The sequence below is a fragment of the Aedes aegypti genome, chromosome 2 (genome assembly GCF_002204515.2).
Source record: "Aedes aegypti strain LVP_AGWG chromosome 2, AaegL5.0 Primary Assembly, whole genome shotgun sequence".
Taxonomy (NCBI): Eukaryota; Metazoa; Arthropoda; class Insecta; order Diptera; family Culicidae; genus Aedes; species Aedes aegypti.
The window spans coordinates 127,365,506-127,386,218 of record NC_035108.1 but is presented as its reverse complement, the minus strand read 5'-3'; the positions used below and the strand labels follow the sequence as shown (position 1 = coordinate 127,386,218).

General features: G+C 37.4%; 1 protein-coding gene across 12 annotated transcripts in view; it reads right to left on the bottom strand.

Moving 5' to 3' along the window:
• Positions 1–20,713, bottom strand: part of LOC5573987 — a 145,243-nt gene that overhangs the window by 18,410 nt on the left and 106,120 nt on the right. For 5 of the 12 annotated variants that reach the window (XM_021842268.1, XM_021842269.1, XM_021842272.1 and 2 more), the window contains 5 exons: positions 9,769–10,095; positions 9,424–9,588; positions 9,001–9,183; positions 8,807–8,938; positions 8,469–8,558 (listed from right to left, as the gene is read on the bottom strand). In XM_021842268.1, the coding sequence (XP_021697960.1) occupies positions 8,469–8,558; positions 8,807–8,938; positions 9,001–9,183; positions 9,424–9,588; positions 9,769–10,095 (897 nt within the window). The remainder of the gene's footprint in view (positions 1–8,468; positions 8,559–8,806; positions 8,939–9,000; positions 9,184–9,423; positions 9,589–9,768; positions 10,096–20,713) is intronic. The other 7 variants (XM_021842273.1, XM_021842277.1, XM_021842278.1 and 4 more) reach the window with 3 other exon arrangements.

Here is a 20,713-nt window from a genome sequence, read left to right as displayed (position 1 = left end):
AATCAATCTGATTTCATCCAGAACTTTTATTCATCATCCCGTACTTCGATCCACACTATTTAAGAAATGCGTGGAGATAAATGACCAAATATTAGTATAAATTTCATTGGATAATCAAACAAAAACAACTTAGAAATTCACTCAGTTTCTTTTCTGATTTTGTAGATCGTGATTCTGGTTTAATATCGGAATTCGGTAATCGTTTCTCCTCCCTGGTTATGAACCAAACGTCAGCCATTTACTCTGGATAGCGAATCTGATGCGCCATATCAGGCGCTAATTTTTAGGATTTGAAGAAAAATCATTTTCATGCATTCCAAACAAGTGGTGCCGTAGCAAAGTAGAATTGTATTGATTTATTTCATCGAAATAAACTAACATAACACCACGACAAATTGATCAACCTTGCACTCGTCTAAAAGTTTGCACATCAGACTGACAGCTGTTTTTTTTCTGTTTTTCTCACATCATAGCAAACCTTTGGTGGAAGATAATAAACAAAACATGACATTGGAATCGAACATTGAATAATTTTAATCGCATTCTTCACGAGAATGTTAGTACGATCGTGTTGCAACAGCGTTTGCGTACACGAGTTTGTGTTTGAAAAAATCAAACTCTTTAAGCGGAAACAGTGTTTGCGACACACCGTACATGTACGAAAACTTTTTCTCGACATCTATTCCTCTATATTTTTCATGCAATTTTGAAAACAATTCCATTCACCGTGCAGCAAGAGGGCGGGGGAACTTGGTAGTTGTTGGTTCAAGTCGAAAACTTCAGTCACATATAAAGGATGTTATCAGTTACCACACCATTTCAATTCACATCTACAAAGAAAATTTAAACCCAAAAGGATGTCAAAAGCCAAAAAACCAGCGGAAAATCGTTCATGTTTGCAATTCAGAGCTTAACGGATTTTTATTGACATATGTTTTGGTTTAATTAGGGAAGATGAACCGGTATTCGCCATAGTACCAGTATTCGCAACCCCGAATTATATACCGTTTTACGAAACATATGGGCAAAAATCGTTAAATTTTAGTCAAATTGCTTTAAAATTATACAGAAACATTCTTAGAAATCTCAAAATTTTATCCGAAAATGATAGAAAAGAAAATCCTCTAAATGTTTGCTCTTTTGTACCTTATTTCGCCATGGTGTTCCCGAATTCACCACCTTCAATAAGAAATCAACGTATCTGGTTCTGTTCGGGAAGAACCACTGCGACCAGTTTTCTTTGATCTTTTGTGGTATACCCGTGTTCTTTGTTTAGTGCATGTCGTTCTACTCCATTACTATTGAGAAATAATGAAGTAGTCGTTTTTTATACACATATTATTCTTTACCATTTTGCATAGAGCCTCTTTAGAAAAAGATAACGCTATTTATACCTTTTGGAGAAAACAGTTTGTCACCATTAAACTCTCAAAAGCGCGCCCCTTAATCAGGTTCGGCCACTAAGCTGGTTGAATGATACTGATTTTGACCATGCAACGGTACTCTAGCGTATCAAATTATTGATTCTACTTATAAGGTTCAAAGTCGTTTTTTGAAACTGTGAACAGGTTTCATCGCATGAAACATTTAGATTCCTTGAAACAAAAAGTTTATTTTAAAAGTTAAGAGGTCTGCTACTCCACTGATTCGGAATCGTTTCCCTCCTAGATATCGAAAGAAAAACTCTTGAACTCGGAAAGAAATTGTCTCATGAGTTGAAACCAACCTCAGATGCTGATTGAGCCATTTTTTCACTTCGACCTCCTCATCATCAAGGACAAATAGGTGGGTCTTAGTGGCTTGTTACTCTTTTATACTCTTCCGACCGTAACTTATAAGTATTCACAAGAACAGATACAGCAAGAGTACAATTTGGTACCCCGTAACGCACCTCGAAAAGATGATCTACCCGCGTTACGGATGAAATCAACGTATAGGTAGTGGATTCAGAAACCGAAATTAAAAACATGGCATAATACTGCTGTAATTGGTTCAGTATTCGCCACCTCAATTTTCAATACAAAAACAAAGTTCTCAACGCAGTAGAACGAAAATCAAAGGTCTTTTGATTTATTTAAACACATATTTTTCCTTAGGGTGGTGAATACTGGTTCACCTACCCTACATACTTGACTGGAAGGCTTACTGTGCTGGCGAATCAACGGCGTTGACATAACGTCAAACAACTTATACGAGTGAAGGAGATCTTTTTAGACGAGACTAACGTCAATATCCTGTACTGTAAATTCCAATGAGGCAAACAACGTTTTATTCGCCTACTCTTTGACACATTTTCTCGTATTCTAGTTGAAAATTATTTATTGTTCTAGGATAGCTATCTGTTCTGTGATTGTAATGTAGATCGTAGGATTTCAGTGTGGCTTCTGCGGCTGTTATGTGAATCGCAGAATTTCAGTAAAAAACTTGCGATTCCAATGTGGATTCTAGGATTCTAGTGTGGATCCTGGAAGTCCAGTGTAGATCCTGTAACTCCAGTGTGAATTCTGGTATTTAAGTATGGAGGATTACAGTGTGTATCCTGGGATTGTAGTATGGGTCGTAGAATTTCAATGAAGTTTCTGGGATTGTCATGTGGATCCCAGAAAATTAGCGTGAATTCTGCTATTTCAGTGTGGATCCTTTTATTCCAGTGTGAATCTTGAAATTGTTGTGTAGATTGTAGGATTTCAGAGAAGATCCGGGGACTGTGATGTGGATCATATAGGGTGTCAGTGTGGATCTTGGTATTCTAGTGTGGATATCGGAATTCCATTGGCGATCCTGGTATTCCAGTGTAGATCTTGGGATCCCCGTGTAGATCCTGGGGTTTCTGTGTGGATCTCGAGATGGCAACGTGGATTCTAAGATTCTAGCATTGATTCTGGTATTTCAGTGTGGATCCTTTGGTAACAGTGTAAACATAAGGATTAAAGTGTTAATCTTGGGATTTCAGTGTGGATCTTACGATTTCAAGTTAGATTCTGCTATTTTAGTAAGGGTGCTTTGATTACAGTGTAAATCTTGGGATTAAAACATGGGTCTTTAGATATCAGTATGGATTCTGGGATTCCAGTCTTGATCCTAGGATTCCAATGTGGGGCCTGGATTTCCAGTGTAAATCCAGAGATTCCTATGTAGATCCAAGGATTGTAGCGTGGATCGTAGGATTTCGATGTCCTGAGATTCCTGTGTATACACAGGGAAGGGGTGGTAAAATAAACACCTTAAGGATATCATCTTGTTTCTTAAAGAAAAACAACGAATTTGTGTAATTCTATCGCACAACATTAAAAATAGGGATGTTATCTATAGTAGCGACACGAATTCAGACTGGAATAGCTATTTTTTTATATATTTTTATCGCTAGCAAAAAACTATGCAAACGTTCATTTTATCTGCACTATGTGGGTAAAATGAAAAGCTGTTGGTGGTAAACATCGAGCAAAAAACGTGAGTAAAACAAATATTAAAAAAAAATCATTGCATTCCCGAAAATATATCCATCAATCATTGCAACCCATTCAAAAAGAACTCTAAATGTATCAGATTTGACATCATATCATAATGATATTCACCTCACTGAAAAACTTCAAGACTTCCGAGCTGAAAGTTACGACAGTTCTAATTTTCAAACGTAGGTTTCTAAAGTTTTAGTTTTCGTTGATATTTTCACTTCAATTGACCTCCGTATCAACCCGAACACTCCGATTTATGCTCTAAATCGTCCGTGCGTTTTAAAAGTTCAATAAAAATTGTTTTTCTCGATAAAAGGCACGGTGTTCATTTTGCCACCACGTCACCTATGGATCCTGGAATTGTAATGGGAATATCAGGATACTAGTTGATTTCGGCAGGGATTCTAGGTTTCCAGTGTGGCCCTTTAGATTTCCGTGTATATCCTGGTGGTCCAGTGTTTCGTGGTACACCCGATTCTGTTTTTGCACGGGGGATGCGTACCGTGCAAAAAAAGTTTTCAGTTCAAAATTTCAAAAACCGTGCAAAAAAAGTAACACTATTTCTCGACGTTTCATGCAAAAATAAGGTTTTGGTGGAAAAAAATGTATGGAAACTTTTTTTGCACGGCCGTGTAAAAAAATCCGTGCAAAAACAGAATCGGGTGTATTCCATTGCGAATCCTGGAATTTCAGTATCCTGGTATTCCAGTGTGGATGCTGGGATTCCAGTTTAGAACCGTTGATTCCAGTGTGGGTACTGATATTCGAGTGCGGATCTTAGGATTTCAGTATGGATCCTGGGAATCCAGTGTGGATTCTGGGATTCAAGTGTAGATGCTGGGTTTCCAGTGTGAATATTGGGGTTCCAGTTTGGATCCTGGTGTTTGGTGTTATGGGTTCTGGTATTCCAATGCGAATTTCAACACTATAGCGTAGACCATGGGATTTCAGTGTGAATCCTGGGAATCAACTGTGGATCTTGGAACTTCAATGTAAATCCCGGAACTCTAGTGTGTATCCTGCAACTTCAGCGTGGATTCTGAGACTCCAGAGTGGATCATGGAATTCTAATGTGGATGCTGGAATTCCTATATGGATCTTGGAATTTCAGTGTGGGTCCTGATATTACAGTGTGGATTTCAGTTTATTGTGAATCCTGGGTTTTCAGTGTGGATATTGGGATTCCAGTGAAGATCATGAGATTGCAATGTTGATTCTGGGATTTCAGTGCAGATACTGGGGTTCTAGTGTGGATCCTGAGATTCCAGTGTGGATTCTGCGATTCCAGTGTGGATCTTTGGTTTCCAGTATGGGTCTTGAGGTTTCAATGTGGATCCTGGAATTTAAGTAAGGATGGATTGTGGGAATCCAGTATTGAGTCTGGGATTTCAGTATGGAGTCTAGAATTCCAGTATGAATGTTGAGTGGATCGGAGTACACGGTGGTTTGCGAATACCCTTTAATGGGTGAAAATTTACCCATTTCCGCTAGAAGTGCCTCTCCACATTTAATGAGTAAACACGGTTTACTCATTAAAGAGTAAATCCAGTTTATGTCATAGGATGGGTAAATTTTTACCCTTTATGCAAAACGCTCCCGCATTGGAAAATGGGTGAAAAATTACCCATTTTGAGAATGATGAGAGGACAATTATAGATTTGAAGATTAGTCACGTTTTCATTAAGTAAAACAATTAAGAAATCATAGTTGTGGTTTATTTTATTATACGGAACACACGGGAAATATATCTAAGCACTTTTTATTGATGTCTTATTGATGTAACATTGAGCCGGAATGAACGGCGATGCCAAACCGGTGCAACCCTCCAAGTAATCTCAAATTCCCTAAAAAATATTAACAATTTCAGTTACTTGAATAAATTTTCGAAACGAGCATCACTCACCGCCTTTATGGAATACCACGGTACTCAATGAAACAGATAATATGAGAAATTTACTAAGAATCAAGAAGCACGATACTTTTTTTCCGAAATTTGATGCACACTTTTTATAACTATTTTTCACCCATTTATGAGATCGATAGTGGTTTTAACAAATGGGTATTTTTTTACTCTTTTCGAGTTTTCAAATTCACCCATGTTTTGACAGATCGGTATGCTATTCGATAATGGGTATTTTTTCACCCATTAAAGGGTAATCGCAAACCACCGTGTATGTCACTGTGGATGTTGGGATTCCAGTGTAAATTCTGGTATTCCAGTTCCGTGAATTCTGGGATTGTAACGTGGGTCGTCGAATTCCGGTATAGTAGCTGAAAATTCAGTGTGGATCTTGAGATTCTAGTATGGACCTTGACATTTGAATATGGATCCTAGGATTTCTGTTAGAATTCATAGAATCCGATGTAGATTTCTATGTAGGATTCCTGTATGGGTAATGGATTTCCGGTGTGGATCCTAAGATTTCAGTGTGGATATTGGGACATCAGTGGAGATTTAGAGTTTTCAGTGTGATTCCTTGAATTACAGTATGGATCTTGGATTTCTAGTTTGAATTTTTTAAATCCGGTGTGCATCAAGCACGATGTAGGTAGTGCAACCTGGGTTAGATAGCCCACTGAAGATTTTTCACCAACCTTATTTATTATAGGCAAAAGTAGAGCAAACGGATTGATTTTACGGCTACAGATCCGGAAACGAATTAAGGACAACGATTGGAAAGTTGGATCTTGGGACGCAAGGACTTTGGATGATCTCGCGCGTATTGGGTTCCTGGCTCATGAACCGTGGAATGTCGGCTATCCAGGAAATACGCTGGCCCAAAACCGGAGAACGTGAATTCCGAGCGGTGGATCCCATCGCCAACACTTCATTCAAGTACCACATCTACTACAGCGGCGGCGACAGAGCAGAACGTGGAGTTGGCTTCATAGTGGTTGTGAAGAATATGTAGCGCGTTATTCGGTGGAAATCGGTGAGAGACCGAATATGTGTGTTGAGAATGAAGAGCATGTTCTTCAACTACAGTCTGATTAGCAAATATGCGCCAACGAACGATTAGCCCAATAACATGGAGGATGAGTTCTGTGAGATCAATGATAATGACCAGCTGCATGTAACCTTTGCTTCTGCTAGAGGGGCGGCAATAAGCAGTACCTACTTCGCTCGCAAGAATATCCGCAAACACACCTGGCGACACTCGACCACGTGCTGGTTGATGGATGACATTTCCCAGATGTCATGAATGTCAGGACCTTTCGAAATCCTAATATCGACTCGGGTCATTATCTCGTTGTAGCCAAAAATTCGGGCGCGATTATTTAGCGTCACGAGTTGGGGAACTAACATAACGCTGCGCTTGAATATCCAACGCTTGTCGACTGATGGAGTAGCTGCGCATTACCGTCAGCAGCTAGACGAGCTGTTGGGAAGAATCAATGTTTCTGGAAATGTCAATAGTCTGTAGGACCGTATCCACGAAGCTGCGACCACAACGGATCGAGAAGTGATTGGTACTGGTCAATGATGAAGACAAAAGGTCTGGTTCGATGGACAGTGCCAGCTAGGGACAGATGTGAAGAATGTCGCTAGAAGTCGTATGCTTGTCACCGGCACCCGGCCGAACATAGAGCGGCGCAGGGTGGTACAGAACCGAAGAAAAGGGAATCCACCGCAGAAAGAAAAACCAGCACGAATGAAGTGTAGTAGTTTAACCGGAACGATATGCAGAGATTTTATGCAACGGTCAATGGATCGTAGCATAGTACCGTACCAGTTGCCGCAATACCAAGCTGGTTCTTGCGAGGGCCGCTCGATAACGGACCATATGTTTATCTTGCGAATGATCTTAGATTAATTCCAGCAGTATAATTTCCAGACTCACCATCTGTTTATTGATTTCAAGACAGCGTATGACTCAGTGAAAATAAATGAGTTGTGGCAGATAATGTATGAACATGGTTTTCCGGCGAAACTAATTAGACTGATACGTGCAACATTGGATGGTTCGAAATCAAGTGTTCGGATTGCAGACGAGGTGTCAGCCTCGTTTGTGACGTTAGACGGATTGAAGCAGTGAGACGCACTTTCGAAGGTGCTATTAGGAGATCTGTTGTGCAGAAAAACGGCACTATCATCACAAGGTCGCACATGCTCCTTTGCTTTGCAAAGGATATCGACCTTATTGGAATCGATCGCAGGTCAGAGGAGGAGGCCTTCGTGCCTTTGAAGAAGGAGACACCGAGGATAGGCCCGACCATTACATAGTATTCCATGATTGCAAGTAGAGATAGAGGTAGGCGGTGTTGGTGTTGAGGTAGTGTTTGACATGGATTTGTTTGATAGTCAGTTTTCAAAGGCGGTGGAATCTTGTCCCATAGCCAAGGCTTTTTCGTATCAGTCACGTAAAAGTACAGTAATCAAAACAAGTTCAATGATAGTATTGGTGCTTTGAAAATATGATGTCATGCATTCATGCAAAGTTCAGTGAAACAATAGAAGCAGTAAATATGAACAAAACTATCACCATGTTGGTTAAATTGTGTTACACAGAAGACAAAGAAGATCAGAGGGAGCTAGAGAAAGAACTGCCGAAGACTTTCATTCAGGTGGTTAAAATTAAAGGAAAAAATGGCTCTATATGTGGCTAGAAATGTAACTATTCATGGAGGTTTTCGTTTTCTTGGGTCATCCACATTCAGGTTCAGGCATATTCGGTTTTGGATTTTGGCAAGCAGCAAGACAACGGATACAGAGCATAAAGTAAAAAAAATCGTAACATAAATAAATTGGTTATCCACTTTCGGTTGTTACACAGATGGAACAAGACATTTGTTACGGTTACTTCTAGAGATTCGGGGCAAACCGTAGGATGACGGAAGTTTGGTAGCCCATTTCATAGCTTGCAAGCACATTGATCAATGGAACTCAGGCATGTCAGACAAAAGTAGAGAGGCACATTTAAAAGTTTGGCTTAGCAGACATGTAACATTCAGCTTTCAAAGGTGGGTTGGAGTTTGAATTGGCATTTGAGACTTGGTTGACTCTGAAGATACCTGATGCGCCCGCCCGAGTCATTTCCTTTCGCTTTCGCATGTTTTCAGCTGAACAAAAACTTCGGCAGTAAGAGGGTGGTTGGTATTTGTCTTGTTGTTTGAACCGGTTGAACCAAAACGAGCGGTACACGGATATACAGAATTTCAGTTGTTTGATTTATACATTATTTTTGGTGGTGGTTTTGTGTGTTGTTGGGGAAGGGATTTTTGGAAAATAGAGAGATAAGAAATTAACGCGTGATACAAAGTGGAAATACATAAGGAGCGGTGCTGGTGTGCTGTAAAAATTTATACGTATATGGGGCATGCACTCGAGGCTACTTCGCCAAGGAACTTACAGAAGTAGACGGCCAGATATTGAGTTTCCTCAACCATATCCTCCAGCATTACTCGGGTAATGAGTTCGATGCGATCTTCAGTTTTCTGAGTGATAAGCCATTGAAGAACTTCTTCTTCCTCATCAAGAGATCCTGTAAAAAGGAAGAAGTGATTTTAATTAACCTTCAAAACTGTCTTGCATCACTTGACGTACCTTCGAATACGTTGGGGATATTGTCCTCGAAGTAGACCAGAACAGGATAATCGGTAATTCCGTAATGCTCCGCAATCGTCAAGTCATCGGTCTTGACAAACATGATTCCGTGGCGGTCGCAATCGTCATCGATGTTTTCCAGCGACTCAAGAACACTCGAACACTGTTCGCAGTTGTCAGCATCTACAAGGGGTGGAAACGATTACATAAGCTAGAGAATGTAATAAACCAGAAAATAAGGTCACACCGTTTCAAAAAACCATAACAAAAGGGTTAGAATATCAAATCATATTAAGTAAATGCGCAAATGAGTTGTTTGACGGGGTTCGACAGGTTGACATCGATGATGAGAGGTGGATGGGATAAGACAAGCCAGAGTTTTGGTACACAGGTCGAGGAATGTCAAACGGATCCTTTCAATACCCTCAGATGACGCTCCATTCGTTGAGTCTGCTTCCTCGGCTTCCTCTAGCACTTCGGCCGATGTTTCCGTGCGGAGCAATCCTCGTCGTTCTTTGGTACGTTCTTTTGCCTTGCGGAGCTTGCGAGCGAGCTTAGAATTGCAGATATCGCAAGTCGTCTTGTTCCCTACAGTACGTGTTAGTTATTGTAGTGCGGCAGATGTAAGTTTTGTGCAATTGCAAAAAAATATTGTTGTGTTTGGGTGCATTGTATAGTGCATCGGTTTAGTTACTTAAGAATCAACCGAAACAGTTTGCAGTTCGTTTGAAAAAGTCGTATCATAAATCGATACACGAGTCTACTTACAGAAGTACACAGCTAACGCGCTGGAGTCTTCGATGAGGGCCAGTAGCTTGGATCCATCCAGGTCTTCGATGACGTCACCACCGGGGTTCTTCTGCGTCATCAACCAGTTGAGGATTTCGTCTTCGTTGTTCAGATCACCGGCGTAGATCACCGGGTCCTTAGAGCTCAGCTTGAAGAATACAATGCCCGGCAGAGCGTAGACGCCCAACTCCTTGGCCATCTGTTTGTCGTCAATTTTTACGAAGTTGATTCCAGCACCATCGGCTTCGTCGTCGATGTGTTCGATTTCGGCTAGCACACGAGGGCACTGCTTGCAGTCTTCGCTGTCTAAAAGGGGGATGAATGACATTGTTAATTTCCAATGAGTATTACGAATTACGAATGCATTAATTGTGATTAATATTCTATGTTATATGTTTGCGTAAGTTGAAACATTTCAGATTCCGAAGATGTCCGTCACAGAAGACAACTTGTGCCTTTACTAACAATTTTCGAGTCATTTATATGAATTCTTACTGGCAAAAAAGTATGTGAAGTGATTTCTTTAATTTTTTAAGGAATTCCTGAAGATAGAAAGAAAAGCTAAGGGAAATTCTGTGAATCTGCCTAAAACATAAATCTAGAATAATTTGTTGATACATTTCTTTCAGAAATTTTGCAGTACTTGTAGTAATACTTGTTTTCTTGTTGATTCCGAGTGAAATATCTGAAGGTATTTTTGAGCTGTCTCAAGGAGACCAATCTCAAGGATAGATGCTTGTTGTAACTCTCTGTGAAATAGCTGAACATGAGTTTCTCTTGAATTCCGAATATGACTCATATTTCGAACATTAACGATTTCAATGGTTAGGAACAATACACTGAAACCTAACTTTAGTACATTGGAATCAGATAGGGGGTGGATCCTATTCTTGGAATTTTTGATTCACTTTGGCAGTTTTTTAACCTAATGAAAGCTTACTTCCGATTATATTACTTGTATGAAGCTACAATACCTGTTCGAAGATTGGAATCGCTTCATCGGTTATTGCAACATAAATTCCCGATGTTGAACATTTCCGAAAGTCCAGAATCAACGGAGATCATAAGTGGTGGTTAAAATTTGTATAGGGTAGGTGTACCAGTATTCACCACCCGAACTAAAAAATATTTTTATAAATCAGTCGAAAGATTTCTGAAACATATAAGAATTGGTCACAAAATTTGTATTGAAAATTGGAGTGACGAATGCTAGATAACCTGCACCAGTTTTCGCAATGTTTAAAATTTTAGAAAATTTAGGAACTCCATCAGTGGCGTAGTTAGAGTTTTCGTGGCCCGGTGCGGAGGTAGCTTCGAGGCATCATAAAGTAGATTTGTGTAAAGCAGGACTTATTAAAAAGAAATCTATGATTATCGAGCTTTCAATTCTTTCAATAAAACGTTTGGCAGTTCTTGAAAGACTCGTCGGAACAGTTTCTCAAAAAATATTTAGTAAAGCCCATTCAGCTCATCAAAGCTCTAGATTTTTCAAGCCCTACAAAGCAGGATATATGAAACTAATTATAGTATCTATTGATTGAACAACATTAGTTTAAATGAAAACAACTTACAAAACTATTTTTGTGAATGACCATAAAATGTGAAAGCTTGGCCACGGACCGCCGGGACCCTCGGCTTACTTTAAATGAGGCCCTGAATGATAAAAAATTAGCAATAATCAAGGGGCCCCTGTACATCGCTGATCTAGGTCTTCTCCAGAAACATATTCTTGCCAAGTTCATTTTTATTCAGGGGCCTTACAAATTGTCAATGAAACTTTTGTTACTATGGAAAATTCTTACCGCAATTTTGGGGCCCTAGGATCTTCTTCTTTCTGGCGTTACGTCTCCACTGGGACAGAGCCTGCCTCTTAGCTTAGTGTTCTTATGAGCACTTCCACAGTTATTAACTGAGAGCTTACTATGGCAATGACCATTTTTGCATGTGTATATCGTGTGGCAGGTACGATGATACTCTATGCCCTAGGAAGTCGAGAAAATTTCCAACCCGAAAAGATCCTCGACCGGTGGGATTCAAACCCACGACCCTAAGCTTGGTCTTGCTGAATAGCTACGCGTTTACCGTTACGGCTATGTGGGCCTCAGGGCCCAGTGCGGATCGCATCCATCGCACTCCTCTAGCTACGCTACTGAACTCCATTGCAAAATGCGGTATGAAATTTTTTTCTGCAAATTTTGATTTTTTTTTTTAGAATGTCGCAATTTTATTTTGAAGTGATACCTATAATGAACAATAAACGATTAATGTCTACTAGTGTGAAAAAGCATATCAGTTGGTGTGGCAAATGCTGAGATTCTACCCCAGGATTGATGTTCATTTTTATATTTTGGGTAGATGCGTCTATCCAAAGTTATTAAGCAAAAGGCACTTCCTAGTTTTTTGAAAAACGCATTTTTTCCCTAATTCGGCAATAAAACAAAGTTTTCCGACAACACTCAAAAAAAAAACACACACACACAGGAAATGTAATTCCTGAGCTTATCTTTCAGTAAATCAAAATTGAAGGCTATGACATGTAGTTTTTTCGGCATGAATGAAATGGTTGAAATTAGGTGAAAAATTATTTCAACCTAGAAAACAACACAAAACACTTGTTTCCCGATTTTGTTTGTTTCTAAATAAAAACTCAAAGCTATGAAATGTAGTTTTGGCATGAATTGTAGTCAAATATTTACTTTTGTTCTCAAACATGCCCACTTAACTTCTACAAGTAAATCAGTGTCGAAAAAACTACATATCCTAGATTTGCATTGCAAACGGATCCAATAAAATGGGCGTTTCATAAGATGAATTTTGAGTGTAATCAAAAATTTCTATTTCTGCTCTAACATATTCACTTGAATTGTACAATCAATTTTACGTTGAAATAACTATATGACATAGCTTCGAATTGTGATGTACAGGCAAACAGGCTCAATAGAGTTTTTCATAGTCATTTGTTAAACATAAATTTTGAGTGTAATCAAAATATCTCTTTCTTCGCAAGCATGTTTACATAACTGCTCGAAGCAAAATAATGCCGATAAAACTACATGTCCTTATAAGTATAGTAAACGGAAATTTATTTATTCCTCAAACATGTTCCTTTGGCTTTGATTATAAATTTTGTCATCGCATTGAATTTAGAGTAACAGATAAACAAGTCCAGGAAATACGTTAGTTTTTAGGCAAAATAAATTTTGAATGTATCAAAAAAATATTTTTGTACATAAACATAATAACTTTACTTCTACAAGCAAATCAATATCGAGAAAAAAACATGTCCTAGCCTTTAATTGTAATTTACTTGTAAACGTATCCATGTTTTTTATTCAAAAAGACACGGACACCGTCTTTAGTCATTTAGCTGCACAGACTGTAACTTAACACAAGACAACGGACAAGCATGCTCCAGTGGCATATAGCCGAGAAACATTCCTGACGAAAAGTTTCAATGGCTGCAGCTGGAATCGAACCCACACCTCATAACACGATGCGATCAACTGCCTGACGACACTAACCGCACGGCCACGAAGCCCCACTATTTCTATAGTTGTTTTGGTAAAACAAATTTTTAGTGTAGTCAACAATTTATACAACCTTCCAAACATGTTGTCTTAAGTCAGAAAATAGGCTCTTCGTAGTATTTTTGGCAATTGAAATTTTCTATTTCTGTTTTTACTCAAATATGTACAATAGGGCGGTTCAAAATTTAAAAATGTTTGAGAATCCAATCTCTCATATGTTTCTTACCATCCTTACCACAAACATAGTGTTCTGTGAAATTTTCAGCTTTATAGGTGGTTATTTAAAGGTGGCCCAAAGACAATGAAGGTTTATATGGAAATTACTATGGAGAAATTTTGGGAAATGTTCCAAATACGCTAGTACTGTAATGTAAGTACAAACTTTTTATCTCATAGTATAAACTCATTCTTCAAACCATAATAAAAAAATTGCTGAAGAGAGAAATCCAATTCGACGGATAGCAGAAGAGATATTCATGCGTTTGTTTGCTATTATTTAGCTTAATATGGGGATATACAGCCGTGAATCACAAGTCAGTCCCATCTGTAAAAAGTAGGCATTGAGAAAATGGGCTGTGAAGTTCTCAAACTCGTTTTCCATACGAATATTCAAAAAATTCCACAGGATTGTAATATGTTCCAATCTGAATGAAACTTTCACAACTTGCTTTTCACTACGGTATATTTCTGAGAAAAATACCTATAAAGATGATAAAAACAAGTTACATTTTTGTGTTTCACGGTGCGAAAGACTGTAGTGGGACTGATATGCGGTTACTTTTCATTATGGGACAATTTGACTTGCAATTTTTTCTTATTTTTTTGAACAAATCACATTATTCCATTAGTGCAGTTGAAAGAGCAAGAGATGTTGAAAACTGAACTCAACTCAATTTTGACGAATATGCAGATGGGTCTGACCTGCGATTCACGGCAGTATAGCCCTGCAAACATGTACAAAAATCCCAAACAAAATTAGCTCAATAGAGATTTGTTTCTTCAGTACCATTTTCCTTTAAGGTTTGAAGAATGAGTTTTCAATATGGGATGATAAGTTTCTACTTACATTACTGTACTAGCGTGTTTGGAACATATCTCAAAATTTCTTCATAGTAATTTCCATATAAACCTACATTGTCTTTGGGCCACCTTTAAATCACCACCTAGGAATCTGAAAATTTCACATAACACTATTTTATGGTAAGGATGGTAAGGAAGATATCAGAGATTGGATTTTCAATCATGTGCCAATATGCTGGAATTTGTATGGAAAACTAGTTTGAACCTGGGAGGGAGGCACCGATACTACACACGAAATATAGAACAACGTTTGTTTGAACTGCAAGATAACTCCAGCTTCCCAACAACAATCAAGGCAGGCTTGGGGAAAATCGCTAGTTTTCGTTTGTTGTGTACTTTCGATCTTTCCTGACAAACATGGAAAAAGGGCCACAGTTTTCTATGCACTAAATATCCATTTTCATTGGAAAAAGTAAAACGATGCGTTTTTCAATGCTTTATATTCAATCAGATTGAAAGGTGCTCACGTGACATTACTTGCATTGTGTGCATGAATTGATTTTAATTCGATTTTTGTCACTTTTGATGAAATGCGAAAATGTGTTTTAATCAGTTACGCGCTTTTTCCATGTTAGTCCAATGTTTGAGATCTGGGCTCACAGTGACAGTTCGTGACAGCGGAATCTCGGCTCACTATGACGTACAGAAATTTTGTATTGGTTTCTCCCTCCCAGGTTTGAACACTTCACAGCCTATTTTCTCAATGCCTACTTTCTCAGATGGGACTGAAATGCGATTCACAAGGGAGTGTTAGAAAAAAAATCTATTTCTGATTAAATATATTACTTGACTTTTACAAGTAAATTCATGCCGAAAAAACATCACACCATAGTCATCAATTTTTAATTACAGACAAAAAGGTTCAATAAATTCGTTTTCTGTGTGTTTCTGGGTAAAATAAATTTTGAGTGTAATTGGAAATTTAGTTTTTTTCAACATGCTCACAATCTTTCACAATGCTCTCACAATCAATATTACGTAGAATAAATTATGCTTCATCTCTTTGAATTTGGAGTTACCGTACACGGCTTCAAAATATATGGTGTTTCTTAGTATTTTAAGTCATAACAATTTTGATTGTAGTCAAAAATTTATACTTCTGCTCGCACATATCCAATTGACTTCTACAAGTAAATTTATGTCGAAGAAATTACATTTGCCTTTAATTTTGGTTTACAGACGAAAAAGCCCAGGAAATTCGTTTTCTGTGTGTTTTCTGGGTAAAATAAATTTTTGAATGAAATTGGAATTTTATTTGTTTACTCAAACGTTTTTATTTGATTTTCATAATCAATTTAATGTCGAAAAAACTATATATCATCGCATTGAATTATAAGTTACAGGAAAAATGTTTTTTTTCATAGTAATAGAAATTTTGAGTGTAAGCAGAAGTTCAAATTTCTTCTCAAACATGTTTCTTGACTTCCACAAGTATATTCAGACCGAAAAAACTATATGTCATAGCCTTGAGTTTTTATTTATAGTTGAACAAACGCGGGATATATATTTTTTTGGATTGTTCAAGGTAAATACAATTTTGAGTGTAGTCAAGAATTTCTTTTTATACTCTACAATATTCACTTGACATCTAGAAATAAATTCATGCCGAAAAGCTACATGTCAATTTTTATTAGTTTTGCATTCTGACAATCAATGATATGATTCTTAGCTACCGCATGCACTGCCACACTAGAATCGTTGAGAATGAACGAGTAAACGATTCTAGTGTGGCAATGCATACGGTAGCTGAGAATCATATCATTGATTGGCAGAATGCAAAACTAATAAGAAATGTTAGAAAATCATCACATCTGAAAGCATGGGAATCAATGTATATCGCCACTGCTGATTCTCTCCTGATGAATGAAGATGAAGGTCCAATAGTTGCCTCTCTCTTCTGTTTGACGGAATCATGAACACACTGAAGTTTTTCATCCTGTTTACGACAAGTACTGTGTAAAGTACGAATAAGTATGAGTGAATCATCGTAGTTATTTGGACATCGTCCCGTAGTTGGGCTAGATCGAGCCCAAAACCGGTCGAGTAAAAGGGTAAATTTGAACCCTTTTTTAATCGTTTGTAAGAACAATAGGGGTATTCACTTAAAGTTGCGTATAACGTAATCTGCGTATTCACTGAAATGAAACATTTCATGTGAAATATTCGCTTAGGACACAGAGAAATGTCACTAGAGTTTTTTTTTTCTCGTGGATGCATTCCAATTTGTTTTTTTGTTGTTGTTCTTTTTATTATAATGCTAGAGCAAATGTATTGCAAATAAATTGCTTGTGTTAAATTTATGCTATGCTGTACCTAAGATTCTACAGAGAAAAGGATTAGATTCAACGGGATAGGAGCTGGTAAATCCTTAGCCAAATTGAAAATGGAGTTCGAGTAATGTGTGATTGCTGTTGCTCATTGCTAATAACCGTAGCACGGTTACCGGTTGGTGAATGATTGCTGATTGATCTTATTCCCATTAATGATTCCTTAACGTGTTTGTTTTGTAAAATAAGAAATCTGAATGTACATAAACGATGGATGACTGTGTCCCTTTTGTTGAGAACCATTTTTACTTCGCACGCTAGTGGAGCGGCGAGGACTTCCAAAAAACCATATATACAGTTCTTCTTAACGAATTTGCCCAGAAACCTCACTAATGCTGCCTCGAATTGAAAAAACCTCTAATATATGTTTTGATTCACACCCCCAATGTCCGGTTCTCCGAAGTAATACCGTGATGGTGGGTCCGGGGAGAAAAGAGCACGAGGGCAAGGGTAGTATCTATGCATTCTGTACACCACTTGAGCAATTCACCGAAAATTGCTGGCATACAGTGCATGGGCTGATTTGAGTGGGTCGTTGATGGTGAGGTATCCCTACACCTTCTCAAGGGTCTGGTTACAGTGTTCCCCCTAGTAAAAAAAACATCAGTGTACAGTATCTGAGAATAACGCAGATACTGGACACTGATTCTTTATAAAGGAAAATCTGCAACTTCGGCTTCCACTAAGTCTTTCCGAATCAATTACCAGCATTTCATCAAGGGACTCAAGCTTGTGTCTTTCTGGGAATCTTGGATTACCCTCCAGCATCTTCCCACTGTAATGATAATAAGAAGTTACGTACTTTAATTGTAAACAATTGAATTTCTAAATTTCATAGTCTTTATAAGGTAAAAATTTCGGGAGACAAATTCATAATTGTTTTGTTGATATTTGTTATCATCTCCAAGGCGTTCTTGGATGTTATTTTCCAACTATTTGAAATGTTCCATTCGCGGCTTATGCGATGTCATGAAATATTTAAGATTACTAACTTTACACGATTTACCGGGGGAATTACGCAGTTAAGTGAATACCCCTAATATGTGTTATGTCCGGTCTCGTGTCGCGTTCTGTGAGTGTACAATTATTTTAATTTGGATAAATCATTAAAATCTGATATTCAAAACTATAATTTAATAGTTTTGCACTGTTTAGTATGTACCGGATGTGGCCAACCGGACTAAATGCCCTGAACACCTGGATTTGTTGGATACTAACCGTTTCAATTCTCTAAAAGTAGAGATCAAACATAATAGTTTACTAAAATGCGTTCTCATAAGCTTGACATAGATGTTAAGATGAGAATTGGCCACTATATCATAAATTTGAGGCGTCTCTGGATCCGAAAACGGTCATTTGTAGGATTAGTTAAATGTAGGACACATGGTTATTCAATTTAGTCGTTTCTCAAAAGGTTTACGCTGATACGTTTTTCTTAAAACTATTTTATATAGTGGTCACATTATAGCCGATTACGGAAATTACCTGTGCCTTGTAATTTGCCTACCTTCAGGGGCACAGAACCCTTGTCATCCGACCTGACCCACGCACCGGAATAACTCCGACTACAGGAACATTCCCGAGATCCTTTGATCACTTTTAGGAACTAGAAATGTGTACGAGTATACTGACAAAAAATAATTGAAATCCGTTAAGTATTCGCTAAGCTGTGATAGTTTTAGTTTTTTTTCTTTCACTTGGGCCTACACGGGTTAAAAAAGCAACGCGTCTTCCTTGTATTATTTCCCTGTTATTCATTTCGTGTACTAAAATCATGGTAAATATTTAAAAAAAATACTTGTCTTAGGCAAACATTATTTCAATTTCGAGGTCTAAAAATTTAGTACATTAAAGTTTTAAAATGTCAAAGAAAGTTAAAATAAATTTGTTTTTTTTTTTTAAAGTGTGACATATGACCGTTATGCCTAATGTTTATTATGCTAAGTCACCTTTATGCCAAATTGATTACAGCCAAATATAGGTGCTACGGCGAATAAATCTACCCTATTTTATTTTTTTTTGGGAATTGTTGCAATATTTAGAACCGGTCTTGCAATTTTTGATGAAGAGATTCCATACTTTAGACTGGTAGTGTGTCATCTATATGCTAATTTGATCTACAAGCGTAACAAAGGATCTATTACAGGATTACAAAGAAAAATTATATCCATATAGCTTAACCCCTCTACTAGCAGTATCATTTTTTACATCATAAAAATATACACATCGCGATAATTTGTTTGTTTTTCAATATTTTTGCACTAATCTGTTTTCTTTTTTAAAATCTGTGTTGAGTTTAATCATTGATCTTCTGGGTCTGGATATATTCTGAAATTCCTTGGGAACCAACGCGTATACGTATACGATTATGACTGCAGTCATAATCCACTTCAATATCTTAGGCTACAGATTTTCCTTGTGATTATTCCCTTTCCGAAACAATACTTTGATGACAGTCTGTTGTGAAAAAATGAAGTGATTTGGAGCAATTGTTTTTGAGATATGCGCGTTTATGTTTATAGTACCACTCTCTCCGTAGGAGGATCTTGAAAACTTAAAAAAAAAAAACAATATTATTGTAATTTCAAGATTTCATGGAAACAACCCAACTGATTTGTATGATTTTTTCAAAGGTATTCCACTAAACAGATCGAAGATTTATTCTCATTGCGGAAAAGGTAATATCCAGGAGTATTTCGATCAAATCTCAATGCGTCCGCTCCGCTCGCATTCAATTTTCAATTGGTTCAAGTTTAAAAAAAAAGTTTATATCAATACAACTTTACACCACACAAAAAAAAACAAGCGACAGAAGAACCGTGATTTAGATATGAACTCGGAAAACTCGGTACATTTAAGGTATGTATGGCCAATGCAAATTATTAAAACACAATCAAATTTGTCGTCGAGTGCTTCCGGATACATATAGTTTGATTCTTTTTTGTAAGTGGTTGAATTCAGGCAAAATTTTGCCTGTCTCAATCATTTTATCTATCCCTATAAAACAGTCTTAGAAAACTACCCAAGCAACCAAAACATCGGATTTTACTTAAGCCGTGAATTAAAAAGTTCACTTCTAGTAGATCTTGAGTTCCAATCAAATTTTATCGCTGATTAATTGAACACAACGGTTACTAACAGAAGTTGATTCTAGAAAAAGTAGCTCATATATTTATTAACTAGAAGAAAGTTCGAGTCGAACTTTTCCCCTACTTCATGGTAAATATCATTCTTTTTGAGCAACTTAAATAAACTTTTTGTGAACTAAAAGTCGGTTAATTGTTTAAAAAGGGATCTGATTCAGCCAAAACATGCCCATTTATCTGAACTTTTGGTTGCTTGGGTAGTGTGAACCCGAGTAACACACATGTTATAATTAAGGAATATCAACTACTATATGACCAGATCTAGTCATATAATAGTTATTCTGCCTCAATTATAACATGAAACAGATAATGTTCCACATGTGATGTTAAACTCAAGAAACAAAATTATATGAAAAAGATTGTACACAGACTAATAAAACTTAAAAATCTAGCACTTTTTTTGAAATTGGTGGTGAGAAATACATAGTGGGACATATATACGTAGTTATGGGTAGAAAAAAAAGAATAGCCGATAACTAACAGAAGGACAAATCTCTTGTTGGAAATTGTAATACTGAAGAGATGTAATACAGACAAATAATGCAGGGGCTTATTTTCGAGGTTTCTCATCTGAAGTCACTGTCAACTTTGAATTTCTCTCAAGACAATTTTGTCAGTCGATTTTTTTGTACCGCTATCGCTCAAACTTTAACTCAAACGGTACAACTCGAAAGAACAGTCTATAACTCAAAGAAGAGAAAATCATTGATTATAACTTTTACACTGCCATTATACAACCTCGAATGAACAGCCGATGATTAAAGAATAAAAAATCACTAATAAGAATAGTAGTAGTTATTGAGCCGAAAACTTTTAGGCTCAAATTCGCGAGCTTCGTAGAAGA